General features: G+C 46.8%; 1 protein-coding gene and 1 long non-coding RNA gene across 2 annotated transcripts; both read left to right on the top strand.

Annotated features, from left to right (window-relative positions):
* The first annotated feature begins 2,159 nt into the window (after positions 1-2,159).
* Positions 2,160-8,688, top strand: LOC102016559 (C-X-C chemokine receptor type 2). The gene is made up of 2 exons (XM_005395667.2): positions 2,160-2,241; positions 6,433-8,688. The coding sequence occupies exon 2, from the start codon at positions 6,456-6,458 to the stop codon at positions 7,512-7,514; it is 1,059 nt and encodes a 352-aa protein (XP_005395724.1). The 5' UTR covers positions 2,160-2,241; positions 6,433-6,455; the 3' UTR covers positions 7,515-8,688.
* Positions 8,689-9,647: 959 nt separating this feature from the next.
* Positions 9,648-10,527, top strand: LOC106149801. Its single transcript, XR_001236206.1, has 2 exons — positions 9,648-9,875; positions 10,347-10,527. It is a non-coding gene; the product is annotated as an uncharacterized LOC106149801 (long non-coding RNA).
* The last annotated feature ends 1,773 nt before the right edge of the window (positions 10,528-12,300 follow it).

Here is a 12,300-nt window from a genome sequence, read left to right as displayed (position 1 = left end):
AAATCAACCTAAGGAACATCAAGAAGGGGCAGTTGGAGATTGTGTAATCTGAAACCTCTTCACCATCCTAGCGCTCGGGTCTCTGGAACAGAGAAGCACCTAACGGAGCTCAGAAACCTGAGTCTGATCCAGCTCCTTGTCACAGTGGACAAAATATAGGATTGACTTAAGAGCTGATAAAAACTATTTTTAAAACTGTTTAAGCCCCAGTTCCGCTGTGTCACTGTAACTTGCTTAACCTCTTGGAGTCTTAATTTCCTCATTTAGAAAGTGCCAACCTAGTGGGGTTGTCGGGAGGATTAAAAGATACAAATTCTGAAAAAAACTTTGTCCGTGAAAGTAGAACCAAGTAGGTACTCAAGATTGCAATTAATAAGACTACTGTTCTCCTGGTCAAAGGAGTCAGCCTTGAAAGTAGGCTTGCTGATCTCCCTTCACTGGGGATGTAGTAGGAGAGACATCATGTTATCTGTTAATAAACTATCCCATCATTAGTGATCACAACCATAAAAGTTAACACTGTGCTTTGGGTGTTTCCCAAGTACGCTCCAGGTAACCCCTCATTTCATACTCCCACAGCCTAATGAGTTGGATTCTATGGACGGCCCCATTTTACAGAAGAGTCAATTGAGGCTCAGAAAGGGAAAGTATTTGCCCAGTGTTGCTCAGCTAGTTCTGCTCTCATTTGCCTCTCTCCAGCAGTAATGAACCTCAGTCTGGTTTTAGCATCAACTGGCCAGGTGTCGTTACGTTCTTCCCCGGTATGGGAAAGACAGGTGACTCATCCTGAGTAATATCTGCTGAACAGTAGGAAGGGCCCTTTCCTTGGAGTAGGCCATGTAAGTGAGTCTGTCCCAGGATTTGAGGGCTCTCTGGGCCCCAGGATGCAGGAAGCAATGGGGGGGCACCGTTCTTTGGGGTGGGTGTGAGGAGGGGGCAGGAAAATGTTCCTAGCTCTACCTGTGTTAATCTTTTATCTCATAGTAACAAATGGAATAAGGTGGTGGGGATTTAGCTCAGCGGCAAAACGCCTGCCTGGCAAGTGCAAAGTCATGAGTTCGATTCCTGGTACCAGAAGAAAAAAAACAAAGTAACAAATGGGACAAAGTACATTCTTAGTATCACTCAACACATTTTCAAAAAATGTGTTTGCATTTGGGTAGGGTTCTCACTTTTTATTTTAATTAATTTATTTATTTCTGTCTCTTTGAGACAGGGTCTTGCTATGCAGTTCAGGCTGGCCTTGAGCTCACTTTGTTGCCCAGGCTGGTCTCAAACTCACAACAATCCTTCTGCCTCAGCCTCCCAAATGCTGGGATTACAGGCGTGGGCCACCACACCTGGCTTGGATTCTCACTTTTAGCAAAAAGGATTTTGTTTTTTTTTTTCCAAATTAGGTCTTGGCCCCAAAAGTGGGATAGGAGCTCCTACAGAGCTGGGGTCCTCAAATAACATCAAGCGTGTAAGCCAGAAAAGAACACCACCACCCAGAGGTGGTCCTGTGGTCAGAACAGGTTGAGGGAGCGAGGTAAAGAAAAAGAGGGGTAGGAAGGGGACCCTGGGATGGGAATGAGGATTCTCAACAGGACATGGCATGGAGCAGGCATCTGTGAGGTCCTGAAGATTCTGAAGCAGAAAGAGACAAAAATCACTAGGTCCAGGGAGGAAAATGTCCAGCTCAGTAGAAGCTTAGGCTCCATCTCTGCTGTCAGTCTCTCTCTCTCTCCGTCTCTCTCCCATTTTCTCTCTCTCTCTCTCTCTCTCTCTCTCTCTCTCTCTCTCTCTCTCTCTCTCACACACACACACACACACACACACACACACACACCATGTGAAAGCTGAATCCTGTGGCTGAGTGGTAAGCCATTGCCACAGCTGGAGGCCACTGGAGTCGGGGCCAGACCTGCTGTTGACATCATGGCAAAGATAAGGGATATCCCTGTGGTCTTTTGTCTGGGCCTCAGTTTCCTCCTCTGTGAAATGGAAAAACTAGCTAAAAAACGCCACACATTCCTTCCCAACATAAACTTTATGAATCCATAGACTGCAATTTATCTATTATTATCTGGAGATTAATTATTCAGAGATACCAAAGCACCCAGCCCTCTCAGGAGCTCCTCCCCAAATTGAGCAATCTAACCCACAACTCACTTCCTCCAGTGAGTTCTCACCACTACGCCCTTTCATTGGCCGCAGCTACCCTCCTGGAGGTGTTCTACAGGTGAAAAGCTCAGCATCCTGGTAAGTCTTGGACCCCCCTCCCTCCCACCACCCAGGATCTCTCTCTCTCTGTACCCTCAACCCCCAGCCTGGTCTTGGGCATCTACTCTCTCCTTTGATGGGCAGAGAATGGGGACTCCCCTCTCCTCCACTACTTGCAAGGACTTGTGGGCTCCGCTGAAGAGAGCAGGAATTCTGGAATTGTTGTAAAGTGACTGGATTTGGTTTGGTGTTGAAAAGATTACTTTACATGTTTGGGATCTTGTAAATGCCACGTGCTATACCATTTACATAGCATTAACTAATTAGAACTCATTCCCCCCATGGAGTTGCTGAAGTGAGTTTTCAAGGAGCTGAAATTTTCACTCAAGCCAGGAAGTTCCCACGCAGTCACAGAGAACACAACTGAGTGGTCTGCAGGTGCTACCCTGTTCCAGGGTGTTTGGTTTATCAATCCTGGAAAGGCTACTTCTTTCATTCTGGGCCTAAGGACTAGCATAAGATGGCAAAGCACAAAATTGCAAGTGATAGGAGTGAACTGTGCCTGGGTTGACTCAGTTATGTCTCAAGAACTTATCCTAAAAATAGGGGTGGGAGCAGAGCTCACAGCAGAGCACGTGCTTGGCACATGCAGAGCCAATCTTCAGTAAGAAAAAAAGTAAAAGTATATATAATAGATGTACATTTTTATATTTAATATTTAAATTATAAGTATATTAATATTAATTTATAAGTATATTTAACAGATGAGATGTGATTTTATTTTAGAAAGGGTACTGTAGGCTGAAAGTAATGTACGTGGGCCATTTACCCCTACATAGAGCCCTGGCTGTGTAACTGGAAATCACTTCCACTTACAGAGTGATGGCGGCGTTTGACTGACAACAAGCCAGCAGGATCGGGGTGGAGGGGTGGGACTCATCTCCAAAACAAGGCTGTCTTGATTTAAGGGGTTCAGGCACAAGGCACGGGGGCACCAGCGTAGTCCCAAGCTTCAGGTGGCCTGTGTTTCTGTTGCTCAAGCTCCTGCTATCCAAGGGTCGTCAGAGGTTCTGATTCTGTGACTCTAAAGAAAATGACTGATTAGAAAGTCTTCCGACCTGCGTCCTTTTAGTTGCTTTTCCTGGGAACAGTTAATCCTGGAGTTAATCAGTAGGATGTGAAAGGCAGCTTTCCCTGGAGAGCAGGGGAAGGAACCAAAACGCAGCTGTCTCCATACAAGAGTGTGTGCAAGTTTTCACAGAAGAAGAGTTCTAACCCAACAGGTGACTTCAGTCAGGGATGTCACCTACAGCAACACCAGTGGGAGACTAATAACACATTGCTTAGCCGTATCACCTCTAAAACTAGTGACTTTATTTTTCATCCTCGTTTTTATTAGTACATGTTTGTGTTACATAAAAGTACATGCATCGCGGGGAGTTGGAGCATGTATGCGCCACATCCTAGGCCATTTTACTTCCCCTTCCCTCCCATCCCTAGGTCCCCCTCCCACCTACAAGAGCTCTGCCTCCCTGTAAAACTGGTGATTTTTAAGTTAAACTAAAAACAGGGAGAGCTAGAGGGTTTCCTTAGGTGTTCCCTGAGTGAGAACTGCTCTGTGACAGATTCTGTGATCACAGGCTGGTGGCTGAGCCTCTCTGTGTTTTGGTCTGTGCAAACTGGGGCTAATCGCAGCAATTGGCAAGGACCAGAGGGGATTATTTACTGGTGAGGCACAAAACAGACCTCAAATGTACAGCCTCCCTTCCCTTATTTTGCCCCTTTAGCCTCCAATTCATTGCCTCTAGAGTAATAGTAAGTTAAAATACAAATCAACACCACCAAGAGCCACCCTCTCCCCATCCCCAGGCTAGAGGTCATGATCCTGCCCCAGTTTGTTTTCTGAGTTTCTGACCTTCCATTCTGACTTCATGGTCCCCCCCAAGGATCTCAAGCTGACCCTGGAGGCCTGGGAGCATGAGCTCACCCAGATTCTTGCAGTCAGCCCCCTCACCCTATGAAGCCCATCCAAGCAGGGCTATCTAGAGCAAGGACACACCTGGGGACATGCTCTGCACAGCCGCCCCGGCCCTGCTGCTCACTGCTGACGCTCATAACTGAACGGTCTGCTCTCTAAGGCCCCTGCCCCCACCAGGCTCTGCATCCACTCTGAAAGGTGGGTCTTTTCCTGGGCCATCTGTTCCTTTACAGTCAGTGATCATCTACTCTTAGAGGTGACCCATCTTCAACCTTGTGACTTCACTGGACAGAACCTTACGTCTCTGAGCAAACTTGCTCTTTTCTGTGAGACTGCAGAGCCAGCAACTCCTTTCAGGTCTTGCCAATCACACTGGCTCAGCCAGCTACACTACCTGCCTCCAGCCTCCCTTCCTTCTGGCCAATCAGGGCCCCGCCCTCCTCATCACATCTTTCTGGGTTCATCACTGATCAGTCTTCACTCTCTGTAGTCTCTGTGTGGCGGGAAGACAAATTTATCTGGGCCCCATTGCTTACAGGGAGAGTAACACCTTCTCAGGAAAGTGAAGGTTAGGATTTCATCACTCTAAGGGGGAAAGGGCATTATTTCTTTAGTTTCTCTTAAATCTACTCAGTTTTCTTTTTTGCCACACATGATAGACAGTGCCAGAGACTATCATCTGCTAAAGAGAAAACTTCCGAGGACTTTTGTTGTTGTTGTTGTTTTAATATTTGTATTTCCTCTGCAAGACTGTGTCCTTTGGTTAATCTTTTTTTAAACTTGAGATATAATTCAAAAGTTACTCACATAAAGTGTGCAATTCAGTGATATTTTAGCAGACTATATAACCCTTGCCACTAATTCCAGAACACATTCATCACGCCAGGGAGAAATCCTGTATTCATTAACATTCCTGTCTCCCTCCAGCCCCTGGCAAGCACTAATCTACTTTCTCTCTCTACTAATTTTCCTATTCTGATCATTTCATATAATAATGCCTTCAAGATTCACTTATGTGGTTTATTACTTCTTAGAGGTGAATATAGTCCCTTGGATGTCTACACCTTAAATTATCCATTCATCAGTTGATAAACATTTGGTTTGTTCCCACTATTTTTGACTATTATGATAAATACTGCTATAAACATTTGTGCATAAGTTTTTGTGTGAATACATTTTTAATTCTTTTGTGCATATACCTAGGATAGGAATTGCTGGGTGACATGGTTTTACTTTTTGAGCAAATGCTAAACTGTTTTCCAGTGTTGCGCTATTTTACATTCCCATTAGTGATGGGTGAGTGTTCCAATTTCTCCACATCCTCACTACCCATCTTTTAAAAATCGTGCCCAGCCTCGTGAGTATGAAATGGTTCCTAGAAAGTTTCACTTGCTGTTTCTTCTCGAACAACAGATTCTATTTAAGGCTAGGTTATGGATTTGAGTATGGTCATAGGATAGTCTTAAAATTTGCAAAGAAATAGCATGAGCCAGACATGGTGGTGAATGCCTGAAACCCCAACATTTTGGGAGGCTGAGGAAGGAAGATTGTGAGTTTGAACCCAACCTGGGCACCTTAGTGACTTACTGAGACCCTGTCTCAAAATTTAAAAAATTCAGAAGGGCTGGGGATGTAGCTCAGTTGAAAGGCCCTGAAGTTCAATCCCCGGTATAATAAATACATAAATAAATAAATAAATAAATAAATAAAGTAGAAAAGAAGGAAGAGTTGGTCTTGGTGGCACACCCCTGTAATCCCAGAACTCGGGAGGCTGAGGCAGGAGAAGTATTGCACATCTGAAATCAGCCTGAGCTGCAAAGTGAGCTCAAGACCTACATAGCAAACCCTGAACTACACAGCGAGACCCTGTCTTAAAAAGACAAAAAAAAAAGAAAAGAAGGAAAGAAGGAAGGAAGGAAGGAAGGTAGGAATGTAGGAAGGAAGGAAGGAAGGAAGGAAGGAAGGAAGGAAGGAAGGAAGGAAGGAAGGAACAGAACAGGGAAGTTTCATCAATATTTTGGGTGATCATGGTGTCACAGAAAATGATGATAACTTCTCTCTGATATTGAAGAAAACTGGAGTCTTTTCATAAAACGTACTATTTTGTCTCATAATCTTACTGCTTCTATCCCTTACAAATTGGAAGTAAAAATTAATTCCATGTAATATATAAACAGATGCAGTTTCTTGGGTGTGTGGGTAATAATTGGGGATGATTTTACCCTGCAGTAACCCTCCTGTCTCCTCTTTAGGCAAGATTTAAATTTACCTGAAAATGGAAGACTTTTACTGGGACTACAACTTCACCGGTGATTTTAGTCATTACAGCACTGATCTGTCCCATATTTTGTCAGATTCTGCCCCATGTGAGCCGGAAGCCCTTGAAATCAATAGTTATGTCATAGTCATAATCTATGCCCTGGTGTCCCTGCTGAGCCTGCTGGGAAACTCCCTGGTGATGCTGGTCGTCTTGCATAGCCGAAGCACCTGCTCTGTCACTGATGTCTATCTGTTGAACCTGGCCATAGCTGACCTGCTCTTTGCCCTGACCTTGCCCTTCTGGGCATCCTCCAAGATGAATGGCTGGACTTTTGGCACAGTCATGTGCAAGATTATCTCATTCCTGAAGGAAGTCAACTTCTACAGCAGTATCCTGCTACTGGCCTGTATCAGTGTGGACCGCTACCTGGCTATTGTCCACGCCACACGCACTCTGATCCAGAAGCGGCACTTGGTCAAGTTTGTGTGCTTGACAGTATGGGGAATATCTCTGATTCTGTCCCTGCCCATGTTACTTTTCCGTAGCATTGTCCACCTGTCTGACTCCACCTCAGTCTGCTATGAAGACTTGGGGAGCAGTACGACCAAATGGCGCATGGTGCTGCGGCTCCTGCCCCAGGTCTGCGGCTTCATCCTGCCACTGCTGATCATGCTGTTCTGCTACGGCTTCACGCTGCGCACACTGTTTAAGGCCCAAATGGGGCAGAAGCACCGGGCCATGAGGGTCATCTTTGCTGTTGTGCTTGTCTTCCTGCTCTGCTGGCTGCCCTACAACCTGGTCCTGCTTGCAGACACTCTCATGAGGAACCACTGGATCGAGGAGACCTGTGAGCGCCGTGATCACATCGACCAGGCCCTGGAGGCCACCGAGATCCTGGGCTTCCTCCACAGCTGCCTCAACCCCATCATCTATGCCTTCATTGGCCAAAAGTTTCGCCATGGGCTCCTCAAGATCATGGTCACTTATGGCATGGTCAGCAAGGAGTACTTGCCCAAGGAGGCCCGGCCTTCCTTCGTTGGCTCTTCTTCGGGGAACACGTCCACCACTCTCTGAGATGCTTTGCCCAAGTTATAGCCCCTCAAGGTTCCTCTTTTCCTTCAGCATCCTATTCCAAGCCTCATGTCCACTGGCTGTTTATGGTGTCCACAGTGACGTAGCCCCTCCATTGCGGTTACAGAAAAAAGCAGAGGCCTCATCCACACCAAGCCTACTACACGGCACTCTACCCCTGTCCATGATCATTACACCAACTAATAGAGTTGGTCCATCCTACTACTAGGCCCAAAGCAGTCTATTTTCTAAAATATGCACATCAAAACTACAGTGAGATGTCATGGCTTACCCACCAGGAGAAGCTATTACCTGAAAGAAGAAAAATAAAGAGAAAATAGCAAATGTCAGCAAGGATGTCGAGAAATCAGTGGACTTCTCCCACATAGCTGGTGGAAGTAGGAGATGGTACAGCCACTGTGGAAAACAGCAAGGCAGGTTTCCTTAAAACATTAAACACAATGCCACGTGATGCTGCAATTCCACTTCTAGGCATTTACCCAAAGGAATGGAAAGTGAGGAGTTAGACAAATATTTTCACACCATAGCATTATTTACAACAATAGAGGTGGAATCAGTCTGACAGTTCGTTAATGAATGCATGGATAAATGAAATGTGATGTACACCTACAATGGAATATTATTTGATCGTAAGAAGAAAAGACTGGTACATGCTGCAGTATGGATGAACGTTGAAAACATTTTGCTAAGTGAAATATGCAGGCTAAAAAAGGACAATACTGTATGATTCCACTTACACAAAGTACCCAGCACAGTCAAATTCCCACACACAGAAGAGAATAATGGTTACCAGAAGCTGGGGTGAAAGGAGAATGGAGAGTCACTGTATAATGCGTGAAGAATTTCAGTTCGGAGTGATGCTGTCGGTAGCCAGCACAGGAGTCGTATAATAATGTGAAAGCACCAGAGGCCCCTAAACTGTGTACTTAAAAGGTTAAAAAGAGGCTGGGGGTATAGCTCAGTGGTAGAGCTTCTGCCTAGCATTTGCAAGGCCCTGGATTCTATCCCCAGTACCTCAAAAAAAAGAAAAAGAGTAAATGTTTATGTATATTTAACCTCAATTAAAAAAAGAATCTGAGTCCAAAAAGGCACTTTAACCACCTACCTACAATTTCTTGTAAAGCAATATCATTAAACACCTTTTTTTAATAAACCAGTCTTAGTTGGGTATTTATTTCATTACTTCCACCAAAAACACTCCAACTGATACTTAGAGGTAAGCTAGGGTACAAAGAGGTCCTACAGTGAAGGTCTTTAAAGAAGTAAGTCCTTCTGCTAGTTCCTGGGTTCACAGAGAGAAGGTCTGGGTGAAGATGGAGACCTGCCTTCCCGTTCCTCATGCTGCCCACCCCAAGCCCCCACTGCTGAGCGGGCATCATGGGGAGAATGTGGTGGGGCCCTGCGGTGCTCCTCAAATCTGTGGGTAAACCAGTAGTCAGGAGCATCCCAGACAGGTTTAGGAGAGGTGGAAGGTCAGGAAGGTCACCAATCAGCCTGACCAGGAACCCAGAAGGCAGGAAGCTCTCCTGACCTCCAAGAGCAGCACCCACTGCAAGTCTCTCACCCTGCACCCTCTCCTTTCCAGCACACACATGCCCGTCACTGAGGGCATGACAGGACAGCAGTAGTGCAGAATGGGAAATGATTTGTAATCTGTCACCTAGAGAAAACAAGGGATTTGATCATCCCTTCAATATGTATGGAGGGCCAGGTGTCCCAGCAGGCTGTGCTATAGCAGCATCTAAAACAGAGAGCATTGCCTTGGCTGAGCTCATCCTCAGGAGTGAGGGATTGGGCTGCTTTTACTAAGGGAATAAGAAAGCGAGAGAGACGGAACACCCCCAGTTACCAAACCACCCCAATCTCAGCACTACGCAAGGAGCCAGTGTGGAGGCAGGAGAAACCCTGCCCCTACTCAAGGGTAGGGAACTTCCACTCACAGCTCAGGAGAGTGCTTTTCCCACTGTGTTCAGCCAGCGGGATTCATCCAGCGCCAACCAGCCCTGGTTCCGCGTTCATTCTCCACTAGGGACTTCACTAAGTTCAGAGCAAATGTGACTCAGCTGCTCCTCTGATTCACCAGGGGGAAAATGCAGAGGAATGAGTGTTTACCAAACACTCTGGAGAGGCCAGAAGGACCAGCGGCGTTCTGCCTGGGCTAGGCCACCGAGGCCACCGACATGGCCAGACAGCTGCCTACGTGACTCCGGGAGGGAGGAGGCCAAATGAGCCTCACTCCTATTCCAGGGCTCTGCTCTTTCCTCCTCTAACAAGGCCTGGAGGAAACAAGGTTCTTCAGGGAAGAAAGGAGGCTGTGGTGATCCTGGAGCCAACAAGCCTGAGGTAGAATTGCACTTAAGTGAATGCTATGGATCTCTCTCTTACTCTCTCCCTCCTCCCTTCCCCTCCCCCTCCCTCGCCTCTTTCCCCACTCCTTCTCCCTCCCTGTCCCTCATGGAAAGTTTTCCAGCACTAGGTCAGGGCCAGCCCAAGCAGCCTTTGAGTTGCTGATTCTTGCTTCCCTCCCACTTTCTAGACCCACATCCCAGTCCCCCTGTCTAAGGGCCCAGCATTCTCTGACAGGCCTGCCCGCTCTCCACCTGCCCTTCCTGCTTCTGAGATTTGTCACTCACACTAACGCTGCCATCCTTTTATGTGTCTCCCGAGTTTATGATGCCCCTCCCACCCGCCACAATCTTCAGTCTCTGCAGGATGAGTGCCCTCTTGCTCTATAACCCAAGACCAACTCCAGTCTATTTTGGGGGGTCATTCATTGAGCAGCACCTCTAATTTACCTGTCACATTCCAACTCAGGACGTACAGACCGCAGGAGGGTCCCACCACCACGCAACAGCAGTCAAGAGGCCTGAGGATGCCCAGGCCAACTCTCTCAATAGGTACGGGAGGAAAATGAGGACTGAGCAAAGCACCCTGGCCAAAACTTCATGGCTGCCGAGTGGTAGAGCTGAAATAAAATTTCCTAGTTTGGCTCCTTCTTGGTCAGTTCTTTGGTTTTTGTGACAGTGACCTTTCAGGCACCGGACAGGATGGGTGGGAAATTATATACTGTGCTTACATGGGTAGCATCTGTCTACTTTTCTGCTCCTAGACTCATCGGTACCTGCAGCCGAGGGTATTGGGGTTCCATCGTCCTGACAGAGGTCAGGGCCAGCTGAGGTGTAGGGACACAGATGTGGCAGCAGGCTCAGACTGCTTCTGCTCTAAACTGGCAGGAGGACAGTTAATGAGACATCCAAGCACAACACAAAATTCATAGACAAGCAAATCCAACTTCTCTCTTGAGGGCACAGCTGTCCAGGTCAGGGTTCAACCCAAGTTACAGAGCCACGAGGAAGAGGGGTCTGTGACAGGAATTCTGCCCTACACCACTGCAGGAGCTGCTGAGACAGTCTGTGTCAGGCTGTTGGCTTTGCTTCCAGTGTGGGACCTAAAGCCGGCAGGACACCTGGAGGAATGATGGACGTGAGGGTGTGTCTTGGTTACTTTTCTCTCATTGCTGAGACAAAATACCTGACTTCCAGAATTAAGGAAGAAAAGGTTTATTTAGCTCACAGTCTGTGGAGCTTTCAGTCCATACTTGGCTGGCTCCAAGGCACAGTGGCACATGGCAGAAGGCAGCAGTTCATGGCAACGGAAGACAGCAAAAGCAACAAAAGCAAAGGGAGGAGCCACAAAGAGCAGGCCTCTTTCCCTCCTTTATATTGTATGCACACTACCCTCCCTGCTACACCCAGTACAGGGTGGGTATAGCACTCACGCCCATAATCCCAGCACTCACACCCATAATCCTAATGAACCATGAGACAGTAAAAAAACTCTAGAAGCCTGCCTGCTGACTGCATGAGGCTTTGCGGACGTTGGGGGGACATGTACACACAAACCATAACAGGGAAATGGCCAGGACAAGCCGCAGCCCCTGGGGCGCACTGAAAACTGTATGGGTCCAAGTTCAAGGTGAGAACGGCCGGCTGTGGCTGAGACCCTGCAGCTCGAAGGAAACACTCACCCTAGGTGCTGAGACCCCAGCTGTTGCCAGCAGTTAACTGACAGCATGTGATGGCATCAGGTGCCTCACAGGGACTTTCCAAAGCTTAACAAGCATGACCGCCACTTCCCCCTTCCAGCTTCACAACAATGCTGGCCTGCACCCACCTGGATATTGAAGGCAGAGAATTTAGTTGCATCTCAACTGAGCTGAGGCAACATGAGTGGTCCACACAAACATGGGGACAAATGCTAAAGAAAAGGGCCACAGGGGCTGGGGATTTAGCTCAGTAGCACAGCGCCTGCCTGGTAAGTGCAAGGTTGTGAGTTCGATTCCTAGTACCAGAGAAAAACCAAAAAAAAAAAAAAAAAAAAAAAGGGCCACAGATATCCTCCTGAACGGGGGAGGGGTTGCTGATAATGTCTTCTCTTAACCTACATGACAGGCGCCGGGATTTGTTGTTTTGTTATATTCCATAGCCTGTAGGTATAAATTTTCTGTAACTGCTAGAATGTTTGTTATTGGACATTAAAATAAAGACAAAACAACATAGAGAAAATAATCAGAAGGACAAAGGGACAACTTGGGTCATTTCGAGGAACCAATGCAAGGAATTGAGTCCAGGTTTTATATCCCATAGTCTGAGACATCAACTCATCAAATCAGAAGATGTTACCATCCCCGCCTGCTACAAGAGTGAATAGATAACATTTTTAGAGAAAGTAATTCTCTACCTACTTTATGTACGCACTCTCTGATCCA

This window comes from Chinchilla lanigera, unplaced genomic scaffold, assembly GCF_000276665.1.
Source record: "Chinchilla lanigera isolate Chin_1 unplaced genomic scaffold, ChiLan1.0 scaffold00052, whole genome shotgun sequence".
NCBI lineage: Eukaryota > Metazoa > Chordata > Mammalia > Rodentia > Chinchillidae > Chinchilla > Chinchilla lanigera.
This window is presented reverse-complemented; position numbering and strand designations above follow the sequence as displayed.

Bases quoted from the DNA above. Each gene is read 5' to 3' on its own strand.
- LOC102016559 (XM_005395667.2), top strand. From the start codon at position 6,456: ATGGAAGACTTTTACTGGGACTACAACTTCACCGGTGATTTTAGTCAT.